The 27,912-nt window shown below is 50.9% G+C and overlaps 2 protein-coding genes across 15 annotated transcripts in view; one reads left to right on the plus strand and one right to left on the minus strand.

Moving 5' to 3' along the window:
* Positions 1–2,263, minus strand: part of SRRD (SRR1 domain containing) — a 32,192-nt gene extending 29,929 nt beyond the window's left edge. For 5 of the 7 annotated variants that reach the window (XR_009566385.1, XR_011377946.1, XR_009566382.1 and 2 more), the window contains exon 1: positions 1–888. Coding sequence is in view for 1 of the 7 variants with exons in the window: in XM_030860689.2 (XP_030716549.1) it covers positions 1–176 (176 nt within the window). In the remaining 6 variants the exon portion in view is untranslated. The other 2 variants (XR_011377948.1, XR_011377947.1) reach the window with 2 other exon arrangements.
* Positions 201–27,877, plus strand: HPS4 (HPS4 biogenesis of lysosomal organelles complex 3 subunit 2). 8 transcript variants are annotated; one of them, XM_060310390.2, is made up of 15 exons: positions 201–273; positions 1,753–2,273; positions 4,597–4,687; positions 6,707–6,850; positions 11,456–11,563; positions 12,019–12,135; positions 13,586–13,680; positions 14,258–14,330; positions 16,210–16,246; positions 17,140–17,236; positions 17,851–18,763; positions 23,121–23,253; positions 23,709–23,817; positions 24,505–24,536; positions 25,430–27,876. In XM_060310390.2, the coding sequence occupies exons 2-15, from the start codon at positions 2,233–2,235 to the stop codon at positions 25,576–25,578; spliced, it is 2,139 nt and encodes a 712-aa protein (XP_060166373.1). In that variant the 5' UTR covers positions 201–273; positions 1,753–2,232; the 3' UTR covers positions 25,579–27,876. The 8 variants fall into 8 exon arrangements, with proteins under 8 accessions (XP_060166373.1, XP_060166375.1, XP_060166376.1 ...); XM_060310392.2 differs by having other exon boundaries at positions 206–228; XM_060310393.2 differs by having other exon boundaries at positions 222–273; positions 2,012–2,273.
* The last annotated feature ends 35 nt before the right edge of the window (positions 27,878–27,912 follow it).

Genomic DNA, 27,912 nt, shown 5'->3' on the forward strand with positions numbered 1-27,912 from the left:
CTGGCTTCCTGGATGCGACGAAGCACGTCTCCGCCGTCCACCTCGGGCTGGGCTCCCGGGTCCCGGGCCGCCGCCGCCACCGCCGCCGCCTCCCTACGCCGCGGACGCAGAGCCGCCGAGCGCCTTCTCCGACGAGACACCGCTTGCCAGGCTTCCAGCGCCGCCGCCGCCGCCATTGGTCTCTGACGTCATCGGCGCGCGCCAGCTCTGCGGGAACTTTAGGGGGCGGTAAGCGCAGGTGGCGCGTAACCCTGGGGCCTCTCCGCCGCGCACGTAGGTATCGGGCGGGAGTCGCTGGGACCTCTGGGTCCCGAGTCCCGAGCCTTGATCCCGTATCCCCGGGCTGCCTGGCTACTCCGGCGGGTGGGCGGCGCCCGGGGGCGCGGGGACACCAAAGGGCGGGACCCCGGCCGAGAGCGCCTTTTGGCGGCCCCTCCGCGCTGTGACCCGGCCCCGATTGATCCCCGCACCTTTGCCCACCAGTCCCAGCCCCCTGGAGCTGAGGCCAGACACTTCCCACTGCTGCCGGCGGTTACCGATCGCTTTCATTAGCGCCCCTTTTCCTGCTCTGCTGACACACTGAGGCCACTTCCTACACCATCACCACCACCCACAGGCCTTTGCCGGCCACGTCTCGACTCCCCCGATCGTTACTGCCACTTCCCAGGCCACAGCCTTCTCTGGCCACATCCCAACACTTGCCCTGTCCCCGACGGACCATTAGCGGCTTCTTCTGGACCTTTCAGAGATAAGCGAGTGGACCTTGGCAGTGTAGGGCCCAGTCCTATGGGAACAAGGGATGGGGGTTTCAGATTGCAGTCCTTGGTTCCACGGGCTTAGATGCCGCCTCCACAGGCACCCGGATATGAATATGACCCTAGGGAGGCCCACCCCAGGGTATCCAGAGCTGAGAAAAGACAGAGGTTTTACAGGCCATCAAAGATTCGGTGGTGTCCTCTCTAGGGACTTCCCTCTACCAGAGGAGCTTAAAAAAACTCTCTTGTGTTCCCAGGAGGATGGCAGATGGTGGGCAAGCTTTCGAAACCATGTCGCTGGGGACATTAAGCTTGGAGAAAGTGACAGTAGGGATACAGTTTTGAAGTGACCAAAGGGTTGACTTGTGGAAGGATGAGACCTTGTTCTGTTTTCCTGGAGAGTGTGTGGAGGTTACTGCGAGGCCCGTTTCAGCTTGGTGGAAGGATAAATTGAACACTGAGAACTGCCTATCTCTGGAGGGAGTAAGCAAGAGCCAGTCCAGGTAGTTTTTGAAGGAGAGTAAGGATTAGAGTGTGTGATGCCAGCGTCCCTTCTGAGCCTGAAATTTCTTGATACTCTTGAGTTCTCTTTCCTCTTGTGGGAGTTTGAAAGCCACTTGTTAAATTCTCTTTTTGACTTTTGGAAACTTGCCCAGCTCTGGGATTCTACATGTTAAGATTAATTTTGGGCTGTCAAGGTGACAGTTCCTTAATTTGAGTTCCATTATTACTACACCAACCGCCTTATTTGTATAGCTGTCCTTGACACCCAGAGCTTTTTCACACCGGTTATTTAATTCTATCTTCTGTGTGATCTATCTCTTCACGTTAACTATGGGACTTACTCTGAAGTTTTGCTCCCCTCACTTTTGGATTTTGAAACACACTTTTCAGCTTTCTGGAAAACTCTTTTGAAGCATACCATTTGCTTAACCCTGCTGGGTCACATGCTCACTCATGGGATTCTGAAATAATCTATTCCTTGTGTTTATTTTAGGGTCAAGGGACTGATGTTTGAAGGGAAAGCTTCAAAACTTTTTAAAGAAACCTTCAGAATGGCTTTGAACCCGACAAGCTAGACATCGCTTCAGAGCACCGCCTTCAGCATGCATCTGCCCTGTCAGGCTTCCCTGGCAAAGGGGTCGTTCTTTGAAGGGGTCGTTCTGCAGAGGGCCAGGGAAACGATGCTCACGGAACCAGATTGGTGGATTTGACTTTCTGGTAGAATTCTCTTACTTTATTGATTTTTTTCCCAGAGCTCTGAGAGGCTGGAGGTATTGATGGGACCGAAGGGCCTGGAAGGAAGGGAAGAAGCATTTTCATGCTGAATGAAAACTAGACAAGTGACTGTTGGAGACTGAAAACACCTAAACGTCCCACATCCGGATTCAGCGGAGGAACTGTCACTGCTGGGGAGAAAGAAGCCAGACTGGAAAAGAAAACCCAAATAAAGAGAATGAGGGCCGCCGAAGAGTAAATGGCCACCTCCACCTCGACAGAGACCAGGTCAGCCTCCTGGTGAGTAGCAGGGCCTGCAGGGGGTTAGTTCCTGCAGGCTGCTGCACGGATGTTTTGGGTGAACTGAGAGTCCCCAGCCAGACTGTCTTGATTTTATTAAGAAAAAAAAAAAATACCATTTTCCTCAGAGCAGCAAATCAAGGGCCATTTCTCTCCAAAGCTGATGTACTGTAACCACACGAGCCTCTTGCAGGGTTTGACGAATCCAGCATTGCTGGTAGAAGGTAGAAAAGAGAGCCACGGCTGGATCCCGCAGCCGGCCTTGATAATGCCGTGGGCACTGAAGTCTTCACTTTTGAGAGACAAGAAGCTGTGGCGGTGCAGAATTACACCACGAGCAGAGGTTTGGCCAGACTGGCTCTTCAAGGGTATTACACAATGTCTGCCTGAAACTCAGTTCCCTTCTCAACCGCAAATGGGTTAAGCGTGTCTTAATTTGGTTCAGCAAACATTTATGAAGGAGAGGAAAGTGAGAGGCATGGTTTCAATAGAATGAGCAGGATTTATGACTGATTATATGTGTGCAGTTCAAAACGACACTCAGGTTTTCTTTTGTGTGCCTGTAAGAGTGGGGTCACTTTCACCCAGGGAACATAAGGAAACAGTAGAATGGGGCCCAGCAGTGGGGTTTCATTCATTCATTCAAATATTCATCTATCTAGCTTCCAGTTTTAGTGACATATAGTTGACATACAGCACTGTAACACACATAATCATGAAAAGATCACCACAAGTTTAGTGAACATCTATCATCTCATATAGATATAAAAGGAAAAAAAAATGTTTTCCTTGTAATGAGAACTCAGGATTTACTCTTAAAAACTTTCATATATAACATACAGCATTGTTAATTACATTTATCATGTTGTACATTACATCCCTAGTACTTATTTATTTTGTAACTGGAAGATTGTACCTTTTGACTACTTTTTTTTTTTTTTTTTTGTGCGGTACGCGGGCCTCTCACTGCTGTGGCCTCTCCCGTTGCGGAGCACAGGCTCCGGACGCACAGGCCCAGCAGCCATGGCTCACGGGCCTAGCCGCTCCGCGGCATGTGGGATCTTCCCAGACCGGGGCACAAACCCGTGTCCCCTGCATCGGCAGGCGGACTCTCAACCACTGCGCCAGCAGGGAAGCCCTGACTACCTTTATCCAATCCCCCTTCCCCCACCTCCTGCCTCTGATGACTGCAAATCTGAACTCTTTTTCTATGAGTTTGTTTCAAGTATAATTGACCTATAACACTGTGCCCAACATAGTGATTTGCTATTTCTATACATTACAGTATGCTCACCACCTGGCAGTGGGGTTTCCAAGCTGGGTTTGAAACATTTTTTGAGGCTCTTTGATCTGTCCGGGCCCTGCAGCCAGCTGCACGTTGGGACCTAGAACTCGGGAAAGTGGATTGTGCTAGAAACAGAGTTAGTGCTTGTCATAGGAAGATAAGGTGGGAGCCGGGGAGGGCGCAGATCAGGGGAGAAGAGTGCAGGTGACAGAGTAGTCACTGCTCTGGCCTGATGGGTGTGCTTTCGGAGACTGAGAGGTTAAAACCCAGGTCCAGCCTGGGTAGTCTGCTTTGCGGTCTTAAAGAAGTAATTGTAGTTACACCAGAGAGGAGACCCCGAGTCTTTAGGGAGGAGCAGAGGGTTATGGGTCTTGAGGAGAGAGCTTCCTCTGCAGGGAGGGAATCAGAAGTTTGATGAGGGATTGTGTTAAAGGAGGGGTGTGATGCCTCTCTGAGCTCTCAGATGTCCCCGCTTCTCCCGTCATAGACTCGCTGCCCTGCGGGCAAACTGCATGTTTCCTGTTTCCCTTTCCTCGCGATGGCCCCCGAGGCTGGCACATGCAGCGCACACCGCAGGCCCTCAGCAAATGTGTGTTAAATGAATTCCTGGTAGAAGGGCAATTTCCAGAGACCTCGTGCCCAGCAGTTATGAAGACAACTAAGACATCCCTAACTTACTTCATTATCAGAGCCTTAAAAGACAGTTGACCAAACCACATGGTTATAGAGTTAAGGTTCAGTGTCTCAAATAAGAGGCATCATTGTGGGTGCCCTGTCTTTCCTTAGCTGCTCTTCTGTCTTTTGGGGCAGATGGTCTGACGGCTGGATAGAGGCGTATTTTTAGTTTGACTTGGCTGCACTTATGAAATGGTTTTATCTCTTTGTAGCTCTTGGGTCCCTTCTCCTCTGGGACCACCAGAGGGCTTTTTAAATGCCGAATCATGAGCCCCTCTCCGGCTGGGCAAAAGGAAGCTGTGTTTTACAAGGCCCTGCTCACCAGATGGAAGGAAACACAGCTCCCTTCTGTTCTCTTGACAGGTGGAATTATTTTTTCCTTTATGATGGTTCCAAGGTGAAGGGAGAAGGAGATCCAACCAGAGCTGGCATCTGTTACTTTTTTCCCCCTCAGGTAAGCCGCACAGCATTTTCTTGTTTGGTGGGGATCCCACTGCCTCAAAGTGGTGACTTTTCCAAAGGTCTGGGGAGGGTTACATGTGGACAGTTTTCTCTGCGTAGTCCAGGCATTCGCCACTTCTACTCTCTTATTCTTAGTTGTATTATTTGTTGCTGTTCTGGTGTTGAAGTGCCCAGGCAGCCCAGTACTTCCGCCTTCTCTAGCTCTCTGTTACCGTCATGATTTTCTGTCTGCCCCGCTGGATTAAAAACTTTTCTCCAGGGCTTCCCTGGTGGCACAGTGGTTGAGAGTCCGCCTGCCGATGCAGGGGACACGGGTTCGTGCCCCGGTCCGGGTAGATCCCACATGCCGTGGAGCGGCTGGGCCCATGAGCCATGCGTGTCCGGAGCCTGTGCTCCGCAACAGGAGAGGCCACAACAGTGAGAGGCCCACGTACCAAAAAAAAAAAACTTTTCTCCAAACATATACCAAAGTAAAGAGGAGAGAATCATCGGCCCTCACGTGCCCATCATCAGCTTCAACAATAATCAACACTTGACCAATGTGATATGAGCTATCCTAACTCTTCCCCACTCTTTTTTTCCTGGAGTATTTTTTTAAAATAAACGTATTTATTTATTTTTGGCTGCATTGGGTCTTCGTTGCTGTGCGTGGGTTTTCTCTAGTTGCGGTGAGTGGGGGCCACTCTTTGCAGTGCACGGGCTGCTCATTGCAGTGGCTTCTTTTGTTGCAGAGCACGGGCTCTAGGCGCGGGGGCTTCAGTAGCTGTGGCAGGCTGGCTCAGTAGTTGTGGCTCGCAGGCTTTAGAGCACAGGCTCAGTAGTTGTGGCGCACGGGCTTAGTTGCTCCGCAGCGTGTGAGATCTTCCTAAACCAGGGCTCAAACCCGTGTCCCCTGCATTGGCAGGCGGATTCTTAAGCACTGCGCCACCAGGGAAGTCCATTCCTGAAGTATTTTGAAGCAAATCCTAGACATGGTGTCATCTCACCAGTATCAAGTAACATCTCTAACTGAAAAGGGTGTATTTTGTTAACATCCCATGCAGCAAAATTTACAATAATTAGTAACAATAATATCATCTGATACAGTCTATATTCAAATTTTGCCTTTATTATCTTAGATGTTACTTAGTCCTTCCTTCCTCCCCCCTGCCTCTCTCTCCCTCCCTCCCTCCCTCCCTCTCCTAATCAGCATCCTAGCAAGGTCCACATACCCCATTCGGTTATTTTGTGTTTCAAGTCCCTTTTATCATATAACACTCCTCCCCCCTCCCCCCATCCTTTTTTCCCCCTGTGCCACTGAATTATTGAAGAAACCAGGTCTCTTATGCAGTAGAATGTCAGCACGTCCCCCACTCTGCATTGGGCTGATTACTTCCTCACGATGGTATCATTTAATGCTTTCTACCCAGTGCATTTCCTTTAAACTAGTAGTAAGATCTAGAGCCTCGATTTGGTTCAAGTTCAGCTATTTTAGTCAAGAGTTCTCTGCTTTCCGTTGCATCACATGATGTCTGTCTGCCCCACAGTTTAGTTAACGTGAAGATCGATTAGGAGGCCTGTGTATTCACTCATGTGATCACACTTGACTTGGAGAGTGGGGATTAGTCTAGGCTGCTCTGGCCACTCTGCAGGGGATTTGAATGGGGATAAAGGCTCACTCTTCTACCCACAGGCCTATAATCCTAGGAACAAAACGTAGTTCTTATGCATTCACTGTGGGTGTTTTGTGACAATTCAGGCAGGGTTCAGCAAACTTTGTCTCAAAAGGGCCAATGTGGGAATGTTTTGGTCTCTGCAAGCCGTGTAAGGTCTCTATCGCGTATTCTTCTTTGTTGTTATTTTGACAACCCTTAAAAAAATGTAAAAACCATCATTAGTTCCCGGATTATATAAAAACAGGCAGCAGAGTCGATCTGGCCTCCAGGCTATAGTTAGCCAACCCCTGCTCTAAGGAATGACACAGGAGTTCGGGAACTTCAACGTAATGTCTGGAATTGGCTCTTTTCCCTAGACCCTGCTTGACCAGCAGGAGCTGCTCTGTGGACAGATCGCCGGGGTTGTCCACTGCATTTCTGACATTTCCGGCTCTCCTCCCACCATCGTCCGTCTGCGGAAACTTAAGTTCGCCATAAAGGTTGACGGCGATTACCTTTGGGTAAGTTTACCAGGCTGAACCAGTGCCTGCAGGGTAGCCTCTACCAAGAGTCTTTTGTCTTTGTGAGAAGTATTGCGATGCTAGGGTTTAGAAATAATGCTTGCCATGGATCTTGAGCCTAGAACCTCCTCCTCTCCCTGCGTGTGCTGCCCCCGACCCCCGGTCATCTGCGATTCTCGTGTCACTTTCTGCAGGTGCCCATCAGAACTGAGTGCTCTCTCCAAAACACTGCTAACACATCCTGCATTGCACACGCCTGCTTTCTCCTCTCTTTTGGTCATCCTCTGGAAATTCTCTTTGCTCTGTGATGCAAATTGAGTTTTTAATCTCCATCTTTTCTTGTTTCTACTCTCTATACTCTCCACGCTTACTGGGGAAGGGAGCCAGAAACTCGAAGACACTTGTGCATATATGTTAGGTTTCAAAGAACCATTAAGAAAAAAAAAGAACAATTTACAGCTAGTAGTACTATAGACTCTAAAGTACTGTTGTCTCATGCCTCCTCTTATTTTAAATTTATTCCTGAGGGGATGGGATGCTTAAGTGTAAGGAAGTATCTTCACCTTCATAGGTATTATTTCCAACATTTTGTTACGAAAATTTTCTAACATACTGAACAGTTGAGAGAATTTTACAGTGACTACTCACATACCTCCTAGATTCTACAGAACACTTCATTATAGTTGCTTTATCACACATTTATATATTCATCCCTTTATCCTCTATTTTAACACTTGTGGGATTCATCCACATTGTTGCATGTACCGGCGGTTCATTCCTATTTATTGCTGAGCAGTATTCCATAGTCTGAATGTATCACAGTCTACTTAGTCATTCTCCTTTTTGTGGACACATGAACTGTGTCCAGTTTGGGGCACTTAAGAATAAGGCTCTAGAGGGACTTCCCTGGTTGTCCAGCAGTTAAGACTCCCTGCTCCCAAAGCAGGGGGTCTGGGGTCAATCCCTGGTCAAGGAACTAGATCCCACACGCCACAGCAAAGATCCCGCACGCCACAACTAAGACCTGGTGCAGCCAAATAAATAAATAAGTAAATAAATAAATATTTTTTTTAAAAAAAGAATTAGGCTCTAGAGAAATACAAATCAAAACTACAATGAGGTACTACCTCACACCAGTGAGAATGGCCATCATCAAAAAGTCTACCAACAATGGGACTTTTTTGGTGGCGCAGTGGTTAAGAATCTGCCTGCCAACGCAGGGGACACAGGTTCGAGCCCTGGTCGGGGAAGATCCCACATGCCACAGAGCAACTAAGCCTGTGCACCACAACTACTGAGCCTGCGCTCTAGAGCCCTTGAGCCACAGCTACTGAGCCCGTGTGCCACAACTACTGAAGCCTGTGCTCTAGAGCCCTTGAGCCACAGCTACTGAGCCCACGAGCCACAACTACTGAAGCCTGTGCACCTAGAGACCATGCTCCGCAACAAGAGAAGCCACCACAATGAGGAGCCCATGCACCGCAAGGAAGAGTAGCCCCTGCTCGCCGCAACTAGAGAAAGCCCACACGCAGCAACGAATACCCAACGCAGCCAAAAAATAAATTAATTAATTTTTTTAAAAAAGTCTACCAATAATAAGTGCTGGAGAGGGTGTGGAGAAAAGGGAACCCTCCTACATTGTTGGTGGGAATGTAAGTTGGTGCAGCCACTATGGAGAACAGTATGGAGGTTCCTTAAAAAACTAAAAATAGAATTATCATATGACCCAGCAATCCCACTCCTGGGCATATATCTGGACAAAACTCTAATTCAAAAAGATACACGCACCCCTGTGTTCATAGCAGCACTATTTACAATAACCAAGACGTGGAAACAACCTATATGCCCATCGACAGATGAATGGATAAAGAAGGTGTGGTACATATGTACAATGGAATACTACTCAGCCATAAAAGAATGAAATAATGCCATCTGCAGCAACATGGATCGAACTAGAGATTATCATACTAAGTTAAGTAAGTCAGAAAGTGAAGTAAGTCAGAAAGAGAAAGACAAATACCATATATCACTTATATGTGGAATCTAAAATAGGACACAAATGAACAGAAACAGACTCACAGACATAGAGAACGGACTTTTAGATGCCGAGGGGGATAGAGGAAGGGAAGGATTGAGAGTGTGGGATTAACAGGTGCAAACTATTATACAGAGAATGGATAAACAACAAGGACCTACTGTATAGCACAGGGAACTATATTCAATATCCTATGACAAACCATAATAGAAAAGAATCTGAAAAAGAATGTATATACATGTATAACTGAATCACTTTGCTGTACAGCAGAAATTAATATGACATTGTAAATCAACAGTACTTCAAGAAAATAAAATTTAAAAAAGGAATAAGGCTCTAGAAACATTCCTATACAAGTCTTTTTGTGGACATATGTTTTCATTTCTCATAGGTAAATATCTAGGCATGGAATTGCTGGGTCATAGGGTAGGTGTGTGTTGATTTTACAAGAAACTGCCAGACTTTTGCCCAGAGCGGTTGTACCAGTTTACATTCCCACCAACAGTGTATGAGAATTCCAGATACTGCCACATCTTCATCAGCAGTAATGTGGTCAGTTCGTTTAATTTTAGCCATTTTGCTGGATGTGAAGTGGTATCTCATTGTGGTTTCAATTTGCATTTCCCCAATGACTAGTGATATTAAGGCTTTTTCGTGTGCTTCATGGCCATTTGTATATCTTCCTTCGCAAAGTATTTGTCCAAAGCTCTTGCCCATTTTTTAAACTGGGTTTTCTTTTTTTCTTGAGTTGTAGGTTTCTTCATACATCCTGGATACCAGTTCTTTGTCAGATATACATTTTAAAAATATCTTCTCCCAGTTTGTGGTGTGCCTACTTTCTTAATAATGTCTTTTGATGGGAAGTTTTTAGTTTTTTTTTTTAATAAATTTATTTTATTTATTTTTGGCTGCGTTGGGTCTTCGTCGCTGCATGCAGGCTTTCTCTAGTTGCGGTGAGCGGGGGGCTACTCTTCGTTGCGGTGCGCGGCTTCTCACTGCGGTGGCTTCTCGTTGCGGAGCGTGGGCTCCAGGTGGGCGGGCTTCAGTAGTTGTGGCACGTGGGCTCAGTAGTTGTGGCTCGTGGGCTCTAGAGCTCAGGCTCAGTAGTTGTGGTGCATGGGCTTAGTTGCTCTGCGGCATGTGGGATCTTCCCGGACCAGGGCTCAAACCTATGTCCCCTGCATTGGCACGCGGATTCTTAACCACTGCACCGCCAGGGAAGCCCTAGTTTTAAGGAAGTCTAATTTATCAGTGTTATCTTTTATGGTTATTGCTTTCTGTATTCTGTCTAAAACCATTGCCTACCCCATTGGAGAAGACATTCTCCAATTTTTGGTTTTGTAAGTTTCACAGTTTTAGCTTTTAAATTTAGGTCTGTAATCCACCTTGGATATATCTTTGTGTATGGTGCGAAGCAGAGGTCAAGGGTCCTTTTCTCCATATGGGTGTCCAGTTAATGCAGCACCATTGTTGAAAACTTTCCTTTTCCTCTTAGATTCCTGTGGCTCCTTTGTTGAAGATCAAATGACCATTTAAGTGTGTGGCTCTACTTCAGGGCTCACTATTCTTTCCCACTGATCTTTCTGAAGATTCTATACAAGTACTACTCTGTCTTGATGTCTGTAGCTTTATAATAAGTCTTAAAATCAGATGGTGGAAGTCCTCCAAACTTATTCTTCTCCAAGACAGCTTTGGTTATTTTAGGTCCTTTGTATTTCTGTCGTAGAATCAGTTTGTCAGTTTCTAAAGAAAAGCTGGTGGGATTATTAGGATTTCATTCCCTCTATAGATTAATTAGGGGAGACATAAGCACCTACTGGGTGCCAGACTGTTGTCACTTGGATTACATCAGTGAACAAAATGCAGATCCTTGCATCGGTGGGGCTTACATTCAGAGAGCATTTTTGTTTGTTTGTTTATTTGTTTTATTTCAGGGTTGCTTTGTTTAAGTTTCTGATGAGTCCCTTAGGAAAGACTCCTACAGGAAGAATTACTGAGTCAAAGAATACGAAGGTTTTTCAGGCTCTTTAAACATAGGCCCAGATTATTTCCTAACTGAGCAAGTGTTTATCTTTTGTGGCTGGCGCGATGATGCAGTCGGTCCCTGTTCTGGAAGTACTCCATCCAGCTGGAGAGACGGGATGGCCATTCATGAAACGGTCTGGGTCCAGTGTTTGCTGTGAAACCCAAATGAAACATCCAGTGTCCAAATAACAGTGCTAACAATACAAGGGATCAGGAAACAGGTCGGCATTGTCTGGAGTGATGAAAACAGGCATCCTGCGGGGGCTGGCATCTGGCGGGGGGGCACGGGGTCGGGGGGAAGGCAGGGGGGAGTCCCAGGCAAATGAACAAGAATGGGAGGCAGGGAGATTTCAGCTTGGGCAACATGAGTAGGTACAAAAAGTATTTGTTTCCTGTGGAGACCAGCGAGGCTGGTGGAGGGTGTGGGGTCACACAGCAGAAGATGGATTTTGATGGGCCAGTGGAGTCCAGCTTTAGTGAGCCCTGGGTGCCAGGATTCTGAGCTTGGCCTCAGAGAAAAGGAAGATGCCTGTCCTCCTTTACAGGTGCTGGGCTGTGCTGTTGAGCTCCCTGACGTCAGCTGCAAGCAGCTTCTGGATCAGCTCATTGGCTTCTTTAATTTTTACAACGGGCCTGTTTCTCTGGCCTACAAGGTATGGTGTTGAGGAGTCTTAAGTGGAACCTCCTTAGCAAAATCGATATCGGCAGAACACAGTGTTCACCCAGGGGTCTGGTACACTTGACAGAAACACATCGTGTCAGCGACAAGGTCATGGGCCCTTGGAGCCCCTCTCAGATGCCTTTCTTCCCCGGTGGCCTGAGTCCCGTTCACCCAAATGTTTATGCCTGTTCCCTCCTTCCTAGGACGGCTGGGAAGAGCAGGGCCTGGTCACGCCCTCCCCCACTCCCCGCCCCGAGGGGCCCTGGTCTGTGGGGGGCAGGTTATCAGGGGCATGAGGTGAGGCCTCGCCTGGATGGGAAGTTCAGAACAGGCCCTCCCTTCTGGCCAGTTTTTCGTGCAGGAACAATTTTGTTGGTGGTTGGAGTCCTTGCCGAAGAGTGTGTCTCTTGGAATCTTGGGTGTTGACCTCCAGCTGTTCTGTTTCAGAGCTGCTCTCGGGAAGAACTGAGCGGGGAGTGGGACACCTTCATTGACCAGATCCTGAGAAACACCGGTGACCTGCATAAGATATTCAACTCCCTCTGGAACCTGGACCGAACGAAAGTAACAGGCTCAGCCCCCTACTCGTTGCATGGATAGGAATAGGGCTTCTGGACACGTTTTCCCCTTTGAATGAGGTGTATCTCAGTGCGCGTAGTTGTTAAGACCCGTGCTCAGATTCCATGCAGCCCTCACGAGGCTTGGCCCGTAAAATGGCCACAGCATAAGACTTGCCTCCCAGAGCTGTTCTGATGATGAAATGGGACAGTATGTAAATGACAGGAAGCAGATACTCAGTAAAGGGTGTTACTGTTTTGCTAATGCCCAGGAGTGTTGAACTCAGTGATCTGAAGGTCCCCTTCTCGATAGTACCATTATGTGATTTAATTATTCTCGACATCCAAAAAGGCCCAGGGCTGACATTTTAAAACCAGGGTTGCCACATCTGGGACTGCGGGGCTGGGAGGTGTTCTGTCCCTGTGCTGTCGCTGTTGCCGCTGGCACGCGGTGACAGGAGGCCACCTGCGTGGCTGGCCCGGCCGCCTGCACTGCCCTTGCTCAGTGGCCTTGAGCTGGCTGAGCATCACATCCTCACAGTCAGGTAGCCAAAGGGAGGTGCGAGGCACTGCCCCTCGAGAACCGCTGGCCCGTGCCCTGAGCATCTCGGGGGACGGGAGCCTTCCACTATGTGCGGGCTGGCTCTCGCTGCTGTCGTTGACTGTGTCCCTTTAACAGGGATGTGGCACTGGGATGCTGCTAGAAACAGGGACGGGTTTCCCACTCCTGTTTGGAGGGCTTCTTGGAGTTGGCCCAGAGCTTTCCAGACTGGCTGGCTGGGCCTGGGCGTCTTGAGGGCGTGAAAGAATGAACTGCATGCTTGGCTCCTTGGCACTGGGTTCTAACTGCTGCCCGGCAGGAAGCAGGAAGAGGCTTTTGGTTATTGCTGGCCATTCTTGACCAGGCTCAGATCCTTTTCTGGTCTTTTTCGGGACTTTTTACAAGGACCGTCGACTGAGGCATATACTCCTGAGTGAAAGGCCATGATGTTATCATTTTCTGTTACGCAACAGAGTTACGGGATCTGGTCAGACATCAAGCCAGCTGCGTCACAGGGGTGCCTGGGCTTCAGGGCGACAGTGGAGGACGGGTGGGTGGGTTCACTGACACCATGACCTGAATTTGAGAGGTAGGTTCTCCTCTCCTGCTGCCTTCTGGTCTCAGCGTTGATCGTCAGGGTCTCCTTGGCCATCTGCACTGTCGCCTGTGAAGAGCCATACGCCATATCTGCTCTACCTTCCAGCTTCCAGAGAGGCCTCCTTGTCCCCAGAATTTGGCATTTGTGGTGGCAGCCGTTCTGGGTGTCAGAGGCGTGACATAGCTGTCACTGTGCGGCACACTCTGCCTCCAGGCTTGGGCTCTGAGCTGTCCATCTGCTCTCCAGAGCCCCCTTCCTGTTCCTCCTTCGCTGATGGTAAGTGTGTTGACTTCGTGGCTTGCTTCTTGCCCGGCACAGGTGGAGCCCCTGCTGTTGCTGAAGGCGGCCCTCATTCTGCAGACCTGCCAGCGCTCGCCCCATGTTCTAGCCGGCTGCATCCTCTATAAGGGGCTGTGAGTAATGCCGGGTCCTGCCCCTCCAGCCCTGCCCATGCTGCAGAACTGACCACCCCGATCGGGGGCGGGGAGCTCTTTGTGTGGCCAGTTCCAGGTGGTCTTGTTGGGCAACTAGCAGGTAGTTTAGATTTGATATAGGGTCCCTGCCTGTCTTTGGGCAGAGCTGGGAAATTGCAAACTGTTGTGTCCAGAAAAGAGTTGGGAATATAAAAGGCAGCTTTGAAGAGATCTGTGAAATTCTCAGATAGGGCATGGAGGAGGCCCACAGCACCTTCCCCTGCTGCCCAGGGCCCTGGTGTGCTGGCCATAGCTTCAGCTCAGGCTCCTGCAGCCTCTTGGCTGGGTCCGTCTCCAGTTGGCCTCTGAGGTCTCACTGCAGCTCTTCACACAGCTGGAGGGCCTCTTAGTGAGCTTGAGCACCCAAGAGCCCTCCACGGGGGCTCTCCCAGTTGAAACTCCCACCAGCTGTGTCCCCGAGATCCTCGCCACCACAGGGTGTCAGGAATGTTTCCAATTCAGAGTCCTGAGTGTGTTTCTTCTCATGGTGTCCTTGTTCCTGTGTCTGACCCCCCAGGATCGTTAGCACCCAGCTCCCACCCTCTGTCACAGCCAAGGTTCTGCTTCATCGAGCTGCACGTCGGGACCAGGTATCGCAAAGCCCACCCCGCTGGCTGGGATGCTTCATGCGGCGAGTCTGTCTTTATACCGGGCAAGGCTGAGCCCCAGTGCTAGATGGACGGGGGCAGCTGCCGCTGCCTTGTCCTTCTCAGGACCCCAGGTCCATCCGTGTGGTTTCCTTCGAGTGAGGTCACTGGCAAAGCCGAAAGAAAATGTTGTCTTCTGCGTGGCAGACTTGGTTGGTTTTTCTTCGATCCAAGTGGAGCCATGAGAATTTGACTTCCCTCAAGGATGGGCTTTATGTCAAAGAGATGTTGGATTTTTCAGAGAGAGAGAGAGACTGTAAAAGATGGCTTAGGACAACAGAAACTTTAAAAATACTTCCTTCTTATATTTACTTAACTGTTTTTATAATGAAGGAAAAGTCATATGTGCTCATGGGAAATAAAACTGCCCACAACTGGACTGCACAGAGAAAATCACTGCTAGCATCTGGCATATTTCCTTTGAGTTCTTTTTTCTTTTGTTTTAGTAGTTGATTCTTCCTGTGCCAGACTCTGGTTTTAAATGTGTCATCAGGCTAGCTTCTTACACTTATTAAATCAGTAGACATTTAAAACACGTGTGTGGCTCTAGCCGGCTCCTTCCCACCGTGATGCAGGGGTCGTCAGGACAGCCTTCCTGGTAAACTATTTGATAATAAGAGGCTTGAGGATGCCCTTTCCTTTTTCCTTATTGCTCAGCACTACGAATCAATACTAAGGAAGTCATCTGACTGCTGAAGAAGGTTTATACTCAAAATTTATCGCAACAGGATTTACGAAAGTGAAAAATCAGATATAACTTAAATGTCTACGGTAGGAGCTGGCAGACCATGGGCTGTGGGCCAGTCGCCTACTGACAGAATTTTCTTGGCCTGCTTTTGAGCCACATCTGCAGGTTGAGCAGTTGGACAGAGACTGTATGGCCACAAAGCCGAAAATATTCACTATTTTCGGAAACGATGAATTCTCCTGCACCACTGTAAACTTCATAAAATTTTGGTCAGCCGTTGAAAATGGCCAAAGATCCTTTAATGACAGAAATTGTGTGTCACTCTTTCAAGCAGAAAAAAAAGTTTTACGTAATGTGGCCTCAGAGTATAAAAAAAAATGCATAGACTTAAAGGAAAATGTGCCCAATGTTAACAGGATTAGCTTGCGGGTGAGGGAATTATATGTGATATTTTGGAAAAGAATTTTTGTCTAGAGTTAGTTTATGTAAAGAAAAAAAGAAAGCCACAACACTTCTTAGGAGTGAAAGTCATTTTGGTGAGAAGAGCAGTTTTTGTTTTGTTTTGGTGGGTCCTTTTGGAACCTTTAGGTGGAGATGGCTGGAAAGCTCTTTTGAGGAGATTCCTGGGTTTCTCACCTTGATTGTAAATCAGAACAAGAGATCTGACCTCACATCTGGTTTAGGTTGAATCCTTCCCTTGTGAGGGTCACAGGCCCTTCACACTTTTGTTATAATGGGATCTGTGTGAGCTCTAGGCCAGGGCTGTGGTAGATGTGGCTTTATTCCAGGAGATGACTTCCCTGGAGGTCTGAGAGGTAACATGAATGAATGCTTGCTGTTATTCCCAGAGAGGAGAAACTGAGAAATCAGAACGGGAAGAAGCCTGGTGTGAGCCGGGGTGGTGTGGCCGCCCCAGCCAGCGTGGGCCCGGCTCTTGGCTGACCCCAGCCACGGCGGGGGGCAGGCAGCTTGGGGGAGCTTCTGTTCCATCTGCTTTGCTGTTGGCATGCGGCTGGGACCAGCATCCTGGGCCTGGCTACATTTCATGAACAGATGGTACCACGCGGTCCTGATGGTTAGGTTGGGGGGAGAATGCGGTGCCCAGCACCAACTTCTCTGTGTGTTTATTTTCAGAGAAAACCTCTAGGAGGGGATGCCCTGGAGGAACACGGTAAGCAATCAGGTGCCTTGTTACATCTTGGGAATGGTCTTCAAGCTGCCTGGCCCTATCCAAGTCACGTGAAAGGCCAAGTAGTCCTACATGGTAATTCCATCAGCTCGTGAGATTAGGAAAAATATATAGAGCTTCAAGCACAAAGTTACCCATCAAAATCCCAGTTGTAAAGCTCGTGATTTTAGGCACACCTCTTAAATCCCCGTTTTCAGATCCTCCTTAACTCCCCGTTATGAGACTACTCAGACGAGTCCCAGAAGGTCACGGTTAGGAATGGGTGCTATCGGCGGCCCCTGCCAGGAAGACCTTTTGCAGCAGTGCAGGTGCCCCCAAGAGGGGGATTTGTTTCATTTTGCATCATAAGTCAGGGCAGACCCGTTTGGTCAGGTGGAAGTGCTTTTTTCCAGCTTCTGTCTTTTTTTTTTTTTTTTTTCGGTATGCGGGCCTCTCACTGTTGTGGCCTCTCCCGTTGCGGAGCACAGGCTCCGGACGCGCAGCTCAGGGGCCATGGCTCACGGGCCCAGCCGCTCCGCGGCATGTGGCATCTTCCCGGACCGGGGCACGAACCCGTGTGCCCTGCATCGGCAGGCGGACTCTCAACCACTGCGCCACCAGGGAAGCCCAGCTTCTGTCTTTTTTTTTAAGTGCCACTAAACTTTCTTCCACCAAACGTCACCCTGGGTGCAGAGTTGCCCACACGGGCTTTTCCCTGCTGATGGCTGACATTGTAGCTGCAGTTTTGTGGCTTTTGTTCTGGGTTGAGGAACGTAGCCCAGAGCTGCTCTCTGAGCCCGCCTGTGGGTTGGATGCGTCACCCCAAGAACAGTCCCTGCCCCTCTGTCTTCTCTGGCCCAGGGGAGGGCCCTGGCCACACCGCTTTACAATTCTAGGAGCAGCACTCCCTCCAAACGTCCAGATTGTGCCTGTTTTCCTGACCGAAGAGGAAGCTGTCAGTCTCCGTGAGTTCCCCCGGGAGCCCACAACCAGGTAAGGGAGCTCACAGGGGTTCCTCTGGGGCACTCCCTCCCAAGGATTTATCCAGGTGAGCCCCTGGCATCTGATAACCGATTCCGTCTTCTCCGTGCTCTGCCTTGGCAGGGGCATCTGGAGCTTCAGCATAGAGATCAGGGGTATCTGGCAGAGTGAGATAAGCGTAGGTTTCAAATCCCAGATCTGCTGCTTATCAGCTGTGTGAGCTTGAGCAAGTCCATTCCCTGCCTGAGCCTCAGTTGTAAAATGGACCCAGTAATGTCTACTTCACGGGTTCCTTGCGAAAGTTGGGAATAGTATGTGTGTAGCACCCAGTATAGGGCCTGACTCACAGTCGGCCTCCAAACGTGGGTGTCCCTGATTCAGTGGGCTCTGCCGTTTCCTGTAGGTGATCCCAGTGTCACTGTGTGAAGCCCCGAGGGCTAGGCCTAGGCGTTGCTCTAGGTTTCCTCCTGTGCTTTGACCATGGCCTCTTAGGCTCTGTGGCCTCAGCACCCACTTGTCACCAATGCCCATGCTTTTTAGGGAAGCACTGCTTTAGTCTCCCCCAGGGCAGGGCCCTTGCCCACGCTCAGTCGCCTGCCCTTCCTCATGCCCGCCTTGTTCGCCAGCACTCTGGCATCTCCAGCCAGACTCCCGAAGCCCCCAGCCCAGCGCCCTCCAAAGGGTTTGAACACATCTGCCCCGAAAGAAAACGCCCCCAGACACTTGGAATCCACGGCTCGGATCTCAGCGACCAGCCCTGAGCCCACGTCTCCTGACGTCACCTGGCCAAATGGCAGGGGGGAGAACGGACACTGGTCAGACTGTGATCTGAAAAGCATCAAGCCCCCAACACCGTACCACGCCGCCGGGGGCCGGGGGCCTGGGCTCGGCCTCTCCCTGGTGAAGGAAACCGGTTTGTCCAGGGGGGAAGAGGAACTGGACTTGTCTGAAATCCACGTTCCAGAAGCTCAGGACACGGGAGCATCCTTGGGTTATTCTGCCTCCGCCGGCGGGCCTCCTGGCTGCAGGGCATCTGTCAGTGACTCTGGCAACCCCGGAAGCCAGCCACCTGAGGCCCTGCCTGTGGGCACAGCCGTGGAAGGCCCCCTCCCTCCCTCCACTGCTGAGATGCTCACCCAGAATGGAGCCCTAGAACGGCCCAGAGACCTCCCTGGCAACAGCAGCCAAGCCCCCGTCCCCAGGGACCACCTCCTCAGCCCGACGAGCGGGCCGTTGCCGTCGCCTTGCTTGGATTCGAGGCAGACGGGGTCTGAGCTGCCCGTGGGGGAACAAGGCGAGGGGCAGCACGGCGATGGGGTTCCTGAGGGCCGCTCAGCCTCCAGCCCGGAACGCGCCTCGGGCTCGGCAGACCCCCCAGGCGACGGCCCCTGCGCAGACAGAACCGGATCCAGGGCGACCCCCGTGTCCCTCGCGCGGCTCGTGCGGATGAACCTCTACACTCACAGCGTCAGAGGCCTGGCGCTGCTGCTGCTGGCCGAGGAGCCGCTGCTGGGAGATGGCGCGGCCATCGAGGACGTGGTGAGTGTGCAGACGCCCTGGCCCCTGGCAGCCCGCCCCCGCCTCCTCGGAGTGGGGACAGGCAGGGGCGCTCGGCCAGCAGCTGTGTGACCTCGTGCCAAACGTCCTTGTCCACACAGTGGGGTACCGGTGGTGCCCACCTCCTTGGCTGTTTGTGGGGGGGTGGGTGAGTGAGCACCCAGTGCTGAGCACAGAGCCACGTGCAAAGGCATCCACAAGTGTTGCCCTTTCCAGCTTCTTCCATTTTCTCAGCGCCTCTGGTTCGTCATCAGCAGTGTGGGGTGCAGTGCAGCCATGCGGGCCATGACCACACGGCCTCACTCCCTAGCCCGGCAGCTCTAGGCTCTGTGTGGCCGGAGTCTGTGTGTGTCACCGCCTGGATTGGGAGTTTTCCGCCAGCCCTGACTTTCCGTCCATCTGGAGCTCCTTCCTAGAAGGCCCAGGACGTCTGAAATGCTAACTGGATCCAGAAGGCTCCTCTCAAACCCTTGCAGCCCCTTCCCCACTTCGAGTGGTAAGCTGACCTTCTCTGGGGCCTGGGCCCACGCTGGATCCAGTTGCCGTAGTAACAGCCTTGCTTTAGTTGGCCGGGCAACGGCAGCGATAAAAACAGCAGGTTAGAATTGCTGCAGGGTGAACGGTGTCCTGGGGCTTGCCTTGTTTCTGTTCTTAAATCTATATTATTCTAAGTCCATCGTATTAGCAGGCAGGCCCGTGGCCCTCCGTACATGAGCAGGTCCCCTGGAACGCAGTGGAGGAGGGCAGCGGGTCCTCCGCACGGAGCCTGGAGACAGAGCCTGCGCCTCTCGCACTTGCCTGGCTCCTCTCCCCTTTCCACAGGCCCTGCAGCACCCTCCCCGAGTGGCGGCTTCCCTCCACCTCCTTCCCCACGGCTCTGAGCGACATCTCCACCTCCTCCTCCTTGTAACAGCTCAGGGATCCAGGGCTGCAGTTCTGTGCATCCATCTCCTGGCCGATGCCTCGGTTTCATGGTCTGTCCTGCTTAGCACCGAGCTTAGATGCGGCATTTTGCAGGCCCGGTGTTGGCATGCAGTACAGTGGATACCACCCCTCTTTTTTTACTTTCCCCCCAAAAAGAAAAAGAAGAAATAGTGCAGGCTGCTCTGGGAGAAGAAGGTAAATTAAGATATATTGTGCATTTGCTGTATGTAACTACTTCACATCTGCTACTTTAGCCAAGCCTTGGAGCAGCTGGCTCTGGGGGCAGGCACGGTAACTCCCATTTTGCCCTTAAGAAAACCGCCTCTTTGAGATCAAGACCTAACGCACATGGTGGGGTCCAGGACTCCTGCCTGTTTCTTGTCTCCCACCCTCAACCCTCTGTCCCCCACAGATCTGACTTTGGCACGGTAGGTGGGAAGGTGAAGGAGTAAAGGCCCTGCCTTCTGTGGCCCTTGATACTCGGACATGGGACTTGGTCTGTCACAGCCCATCCTTGTTGTCAGGGCAACGACCTCGCTGGGCTTTCATGGAAAGTAGGGTTTGGTGTTGGGAAGGAAAGAGAACGCAATTTTATGGAAAAAGAAAACTAGTCTTTTCTAAGAAGAGTAGGGCGTTAACGAACTTTGATCAGCTTGCTGGTTTGTGAGTGGAGTCGGTTGATCAGACCCAAAGGCCGTCTATTTTATAATCAGCAGAGAGCTTTCATTGCTTTTTTGTCCCGGTTCTGCACACAAAACAGTCGACCTGATTTCCCTCCAGACCCTCTGCTGCTTGCTGTCCAGAAATAGCCAACTCACTGGTTCAGAGGAGCAGAGTAGGCTCACGCCAGGGGGCAGCAGAGAGCCGCTGATAGCTTCCTGCTCAAAACCCAAGATAATCCTCTCACTGACCTTCAATTATTCATCATTACAGTAGGACACGGAGCTATGGGTACAGTAGACAAAGCCTGGGTATAGTGTGTTAGCATAAAATACAAAAAAGCACCCCTCTCCCGTGAAACTGGTGCTTCTGAGTAATGTGAGTTCCTGCATCGTTTCTTCTGCGTGTTTGGGGACACACTGACATTGAGCCCCTTGCTGTGCTGTGGACTAGAAGGCGGAGGATCCAGGAACAGCCCCGGCTCTGTGTCTCCTAGGGTTGCTGTGAGGCTCTCGTATGTGGTAGTGTGTCTTGGGTTGGCAAACTTTAATGTAAAGGAACACATAGCAGGTGTTTTCTGCTTTGTACAGCTCTTCGAATCTGCTGTTGTAGTACAAAAACAACCATAAACAATATGTAAGTAAACGGCGTGGCTGTGTTCCAGTACATTGTTTATGGACACAAAAATTGAAGCTTGATATAATTTTCACATAACAATATTATTCTTTTGAGTTTATTTTCCCTAACCATACAAAAATATAAAAACCATTCTCAGCTCTCAGGCTATCTAAAAGTGTCAGTAGGCTGGATTTGGTCCACGGGCCATGGTTTGCTGACCCCTCGTATATATGAAAGCACTTGCTTACCAGTAGAAAATTGCCCACGTGTCATCTGGTATAGCGTCTTGTGATTTAACTGCGTTGATGGTTAAGTGATTTTATCCTGAGGACAAGTTAGGCAGAAGATTCCAGAAGTGGCTCGGTGCCTACAGAGAAAGCTCAAGGTTTGGCATGGCTCATTGTGTCCCCGTTTTCCCTTTCCCTGGGCACCCGCTGGGGATGGAGGGATGACTGTTGCAGATTCCTGAGATCCAGAAACTTTCAGCGAGGCTGTGGTTTGACTTCGTGGTAAATCCTGTACACACACACACACACACACACACACACACACACACACACACACACACACACACACACACACACACCCTCATCTGCCTCTGTTAATTGCGTTGGTGAGGCTGATCCAGGGATCCGAGCAGGGCGCAGTGTGCTTGTCCTCCTGTTCCGTTACTATGGACCCTCGACTCAGCCCGCACAGCTCGTGGTGGACGGTGCCTGGTGTCGGTCACACCCGCTGTCCAGTCACCCAGTGGCTGTTGACTGGCACCTCCTGGGAGCCAGGCTCGCTGCTGGGCCCTGGGGACGCAGAGATGAGGGTGTCACGTAAACCCTGGTGCCAAACCTAATGTCTTTAAGTACCATTTCTACGACATGGGATAGAAACGCTAATTTAAGTCCAGGACACTCCCCAAAATAACACTTGAGTTTCATGACATTCACCTCAGAACATTCTCTTTACATCTCTGGTCCTTTTATGTGAGCTTAGTTTTTTACACAGCTGTTGTGAAATAAGTCAACCCACAGACAAGTCGTATTAGTCCAGGGACGAGTGCTCATGGAAGAGGTCCCACTTCTTTAATAACGACAGTTTTCATATTCTTGACTTTAAGAAAATGCCTTCGCTCCCAGCACTTCAGAGCGGACAGAATGGATAGATGCTATTTGACCTCAGCCACTCAGCAGCCCTGTAGTATCCCTATTTCGCAGATGAAAAAAAGCGAGGCGCAGAAAAGCCAGTAACTTGCCCCGGGTCATCTAGTCGGGAAGAGGCTGAGCCAGGAGGTCCTTCTCCTGGGCGCCAGCTGCTGCCCAGGGCCCGCGGCCTCCTTGTGGCTTTAGCAGCCCGGGGCAGCCCCAGGAGGCCCTGTTTCAGGCTGAGTCCATCTGGACGTGACGGACGTACTTGGCGGGGCCCAAGATGGAGTTCAGCCGTTCGAAAATGACGTTGCGGGAAAATAGTTCACGGATGAAGGATGAAGTTCATGCTGTATCTTTAGGTCACAGAACTAGCAGCAGTCGTTATTTATGGTCTGACTCCATCTTTAGTTTATAAACAACAAATCGTACAAAATGGGACAGTCCAGTGTTCCCAGCTGCACCTGCAGGTGACATCCCCTGGGAGGTGTTTTAAAATACAGGTGTTTGGGCCTCACCTCCCAGACAGCCTTCCTCAGCTGGGTTCCTCCTCTGAGCCAGAGAGCACAGAAAACCATTTCACCCACACTTCTCAGTCCTTCGAGAACAGTGGCTGGTACCATTCTAGGTACACGGGAGGGAGGTGGCCTCTCTGCAGACAGTCAAGAAGCACGGGGTGGGGGAGGAGCGGGGCACAAACGCCAGCCCTGGTTATAGGAGATGCACCAGGGCGCCACCAGTGGCTCTGCCTGGACGGTGAGATTCTGGGCCAGTTTTCCTTGCTTTTTTCTTTTTTTCTTTTTCTTTTATTTTTCTGCTCCCCCCTATTTTCTGATTTTTCTACACGTTTGAAATGCATTAGGACATAAGGGCAGAAGTCAGAACTTCTCTAACAATAGGTCAAAGCACTGGTCAGAGTCCTTCTTGCTAAGTCAGGCAGCCACGCAGATATCCCTTGGGTGGCTTGCTCAGTGGCGGCCTGTCCCCTCCCTGCCCCGCAGTACCACGGCAGCCTGGCGTCCCTCAATGGGCTGGAGGTGCACCTGAACGAGACGCTGCCCCAGGACCAGGCGGCCCCCGCGGCCAGAACCTATGGCTTCGCGCACTACGACCGCATCCAGAACGTGCTGGCGGGTAAGGGGCGCCTCCAGTGGGTGGGAGTGGGAACCGGGGCCCAGCGCACGGGGTGAGTGCCCTGCAGTCAGGATGCTGCTTTCTCACTTGGAGCCCAGCTCCCACGGGGTTTAAATTCTCTTGGCAAACACTTCTTTTCTCGTTTATTTTATTTTGGCCGTTTCTCCAACATTTTGAGAGAAGCACACACACGTTCAAATGTCTGTGATGAGGTCGCCTCCCGATTCGGACCTTCGTGTGCAGAGACCGGTGTTGCCCACCATCGGGGGCGGCGTGTGCTCCGTGGCGGGGCGCAGCTGGAGGGCCCAGCACCCCGGCCTCTGTCCCGCTGCCCCTGGGCACCTGTACCCCAGGCCGGGGCCTCACCCTGTCCCAGTTTATGGTTCTGGGTTTGGGGGATGTTGCTGGAGGGGGGGCAGTCTGCCACTCACGACTTCTGTGTCCTCTTCTGGAAGGCAACCTGCCACAGGTGGCTACAGCCCAGGACCGCCGCTTCCTCCAGGCCGTCAGCCTGATGCATTCCGACTTCGCCCGGCTGCCCGCGCTGTACGAAGTAACCGTCAGGTGAGCGTCCCCAGCTCACTGACAGCCCTGCGCCAGGAGCCGCCTTCCCGGTCCCGGCAGAGCCTCGTTCATAACCAAATGAAGGACAGTCCAGGCACCAGTCAGGGCTTTCTTTGATCTGCTCCGGTGGCTGCTGTCATCTGCCCCCACGCTTCCCATGTCATGTATTTGCTGGGTCCCATCCTGGGGTTCAGGCTGATTTACACACTGGGGTACAGCAGGGAGGAGACCTAAGGCCCTCACCACCTCAGTGCGTCCATCCGTCACTGGGGAGGGAGGAGGGGCCTCGGTCTCTGCCATAAACGATGCTGAAGTGCTGTCTTCCATCTTCTAACTTAACAAGCCCCACGTGCTCAGGACCAAGTCTCCCAAGTCAAATGCTGCCCTCCCCTCGCTGGCAATATGGCCCAGAGACACCCACAGTTAATAGTTTGGTGTACATTACTCCAGGTTTCGTTGGTTTTCATTTTTATTTTTTGCATATAAAAGATAGACGATTAGAATTTTTGATTATTTAATGGTCTTTCTTCTAGAAAACTGGAGCATACTAATGTGCTGATTTACAAGTTTCTTTTTTTCACCTTGTTGCATGTCCTGAACACTGCTGTGCCAGCAGATCTAGATTATTATTATTATTGTCATTTACAATCTTTAACCAACCGAATTTCTACTTTTTCTCTCTACAAGCTTCTCTTATGAAACCGGTAGCAGAAAAGAAGGCAAGTTAGAGGGTCAGAAGGGGGGGTGCCTGCTCTGTGTGTATCATTCAGTTAAGTCCTTGGAATGATTTGGTCCAGCGCATTCTTTTGAAATTGAAGCACAAACAGAATGAACGACTCGCCCCAGGGTCGCATTCTTACTCAGAGGCTGAGTCAGGATTTGAGCCCAGGTGTCTCAGCTCTAAGCACATGCCCCGGCCGCACACGTTTCCAGTTCCGGGGACAGTGTGGCTGAGCAGGAGGCGTGTGGGCTCTGGGCTCGGCTCTGGTGCTGACCAGGTTCTAATGCCTGTCACCGGCCACACAGGAATGCGGACACTTCTGCTGCCCAGCGCCATCTCCAGCCAATATTTCTGTATATCTTTCCGTAATAAATGTGTCTCCTCTGGCTTTAAGTCACAGCTGCCCCACGCTGGCAACCTAGATCCATCACCCACCTTGTGGCCCTGTAGTATTCCATCTTCCTTGGAGCTGAGAGGGTTTTAGCGTTGGGATGCGTAGCTCATTTGAATAACAGAAACAGAACAAGCAGCCTCCATTTCTTAACCGCGCGCCGTGGGCTAAGCAACGTGTGTATATGCCTAATCGTTTACTCTCTGTAAAGTCTCAGTGAGGGAACTTACTGTTGTCGTATTCACTTCACTGACGAGAAAGCTGGAGCAGCTGAGCCAAGGGCACACAGCCAGGAAGTCGCAGGGGTGGGATGAGCACCGAGGTCTGTGTGACTCCGGATCCGTGCTCGTTACCTGCAGGCCAAGGTGCCCCCTCTCCATGGCCGTAGTGACTGGTCCATGACTCGTCCTGCCGGGTCACTGACAGCGCCTCTGCGGGTCTCCGGGCTCTGAAGGCTCACAGGCAGCGTCGGACTGTGGTCTCCTTTCTTCCTCCAACAGGAATGCCTCCACGGCTGTGTACGCCTGCTGCAGCCCTGTCCAGGAAACCTATTTCCAGCAGCTGGCGCCGGCGGGGCGGAGCTCCGGCTTCCCGAGTCCGCAGGACAGCGCCTTCAGCCTCCCGGGCAAAGCCAAGCAGAAGCTGCTGAAGCACGGGGTGAACTTGCTTTGAACCGTGGGTTCGTGACCCCAGCAGATGACTCTCACACCGAATCCCAGCAAAGGAAGCTCTGCCTTGTTAAATGGAAAAGTCCCACTATTTTGTTTTCCTTGGAATAGTCCCTCGTTTTTAGGAATGTAATGATATTTAAGTGTTTGTTGCCCCTTCTGCAGATTGGCGTTGGAGGAGGTAGCTCTCCGGGTCAGCAGACCTAGAGCACATGGTAAAGAACTTGATGATGTGGGCAGCACTGCGGCCAGACTGGGTGCCTTGGTCCTTACACCCAAGGGGCACAGGGCCAGTGAGCCCCCCGTCACACTGAGCCCCGGGCGCCTGACATTTCTTGCTGCTGTTCCACCCCCGCCTTAACTAGGACCACAAAATCCCAGGTTGGCATCTTTTCTAGAACCTGGTTGGCCCTGTCTAGAGTATTTGTCCAGCCCTGTCTCCAGGGGGCCGGTCTGAGGTGTGAGTACCCAGCCAGGAGGCAGATTTGTCAGCGAGCAGACCAGAGCTCCCACTTCTCAGGTTACCTTGAGGGCAGTCCTTCTGGGAGGGCGGGACGCCTCGTGCAGTGAAGCAGTCAGGGATGCTGAAAACACCTTGTTTGGATCTTCTGGAACTATATTCAAAACGAGCAGCCTGTTCTTTGGCTCACCCGCAGTGGGGGCAGATCTCAATGACGTGGAAGGGAGTTTGGGGTGCCGGGACCGAGAGCTGGGTGACGACAGGCCAGACTGGGCCCCCTGGGTGGAAGTGGGCTGTGCTGCTGGTTCCTCCCGAGTGAGTGAGTGTCCCAAACGTGAGTTTCTAAAAGGTTTTGGTGCAAAAGCAGGACTGTGCTTTTCAGCGGTGGCTGCATGAAAGGGAACAGCATTCGTTTGTGTGTTTCTGGGCTGGAGTGGTACTAGAACATCAGTTCTATTACGTTATAGCCTGACATTTTATGATACGATGCAGGTCACAGGATGAAAATATTTCACAAAATCCTAACCAGATGTTTACTGGAAGTACCTGAGATTCCATTTGAAAATTGTGATGTTAATAACTTCATGTCAGTGAACCATTATCTCATGTTTCTGACATGGTGTCTTCTTCTTGAAACAAGTTTCTAAGGGCTAAAAATAAAAATAGCCAAAAACACTAATGAGTTCTGAGTAACAGTAACATCTCTAGTGACAAAGTAAGGAAAAAGGTATCTATGTATATATGTACATATGTGTGTATTTCACGTGGTCACGTTTCTCTTTGCCCTGCCTGATCCAGCCTGGCCAGGTGAGGAAGAGCGCATGACAGAACGGTCCGTGCGAGGGTGGCGCGCTGTCCCAGGGAGCACCAGCTTCAGCGTGGCTGGACCGCACGCCAGGCCCATGCCACCCTTTCTGTCTCCTCTCTGGGGTCCCTCCTGCCACTGGCTGGCCTAAGAGGTGAGCTTCCCAGACGGAGGAGGACCACACCTCAAGCTAGGGGAAATGTACAGTGTCCTACTTCTCTGCCTGATTCTCCAAGGAAACGTCCCTTACAAATCCCGGGGCCAAGCTCTCACGGAACACTCCCGTGACCGCCTTACACAGAACATGTTCGCTTTCTGTCCTGAGGTATTTCAAGCATCCACACTTCTTTCCTCTTGCCACTGATGCTCCAGAATCGTGAGATCTCCAAGTCCTGAGTTTGGTGAAATTCTGACCTGTTACGTGTTGACACAGGGACAGAACCTGGAGCCCCTGAGCCCATTTTCATCTGCGCCCCCGGTACCTCGGCTAACTACCTGGGCTCAAGGACTCTTCCAAACAAGATCTGCTTCACAAGGAAATCTCCTGCCTGTCTCTGAGCCCTTTCCTGGCTGTCAGGCCATTGGCAGAGCTTAATCTCCTCTGTTTTGCTTTCAGAAACCTCTCTTCCCATCTAATTTCCCAGGGCTGCTGTTGAGCCTAAAATGTGTGTAATACAAAATGCTTGTTCCTGAGAATCAGTGCTCGAGGCAGCCCGGTGCTTCCCTCTGAGCTGAGTCTCAGCGATCACAGGTGTGAGGTCCTGTGATCTCGGGTCCGCACAGCAGAATGTGAGACCTGCATGTGACGGCCATTTTAAAATAAGTCCACAATTTCTTTGCTACAAATTAGGGACCTGATTCTCCCCCTTGAATGTGGGCTGTACTTAGTGATTCGTTTTCAATGACTAGAATGTGGCAAAAATGACAGTGTGACTTCTGAGAGTAGGTTATGAAACATCACAGCTGCCACCTCTCTCTCAGTTCACCTGTTTTGGGGAGAAGCTGACATCCGGGCAGCCCTATGGAGAAGCCCTCGTGGTGAGGGTCTCC

This window comes from Globicephala melas, chromosome 13 (assembly GCF_963455315.2).
Source record: "Globicephala melas chromosome 13, mGloMel1.2, whole genome shotgun sequence".
NCBI classification, from domain to species: Eukaryota; Metazoa; Chordata; class Mammalia; order Artiodactyla; family Delphinidae; genus Globicephala; species Globicephala melas.

What these genes read in the sequence shown, in the direction of transcription:
- HPS4 (XM_060310390.2), top strand. Translation starts at nt 2,233, where the DNA reads ATGGCCACCTCCACCTCGACAGAGACCAGGTCAGCCTCCTG. An exon ending in GAGACCAGGTCAGCCTCCTG is followed by an intron (nt 2,274 to 4,596) that starts GTGAGTAGCAGG and finishes TTCTCTTGACAG; the next exon opens with GTGGAATTATTTTTTCCTTT. An exon ending in GGAACCTGGACCGAACGAAA is followed by an intron (nt 12,136 to 13,585) that starts GTAACAGGCTCA and finishes TGCCCGGCACAG; the next exon opens with GTGGAGCCCCTGCTGTTGCT.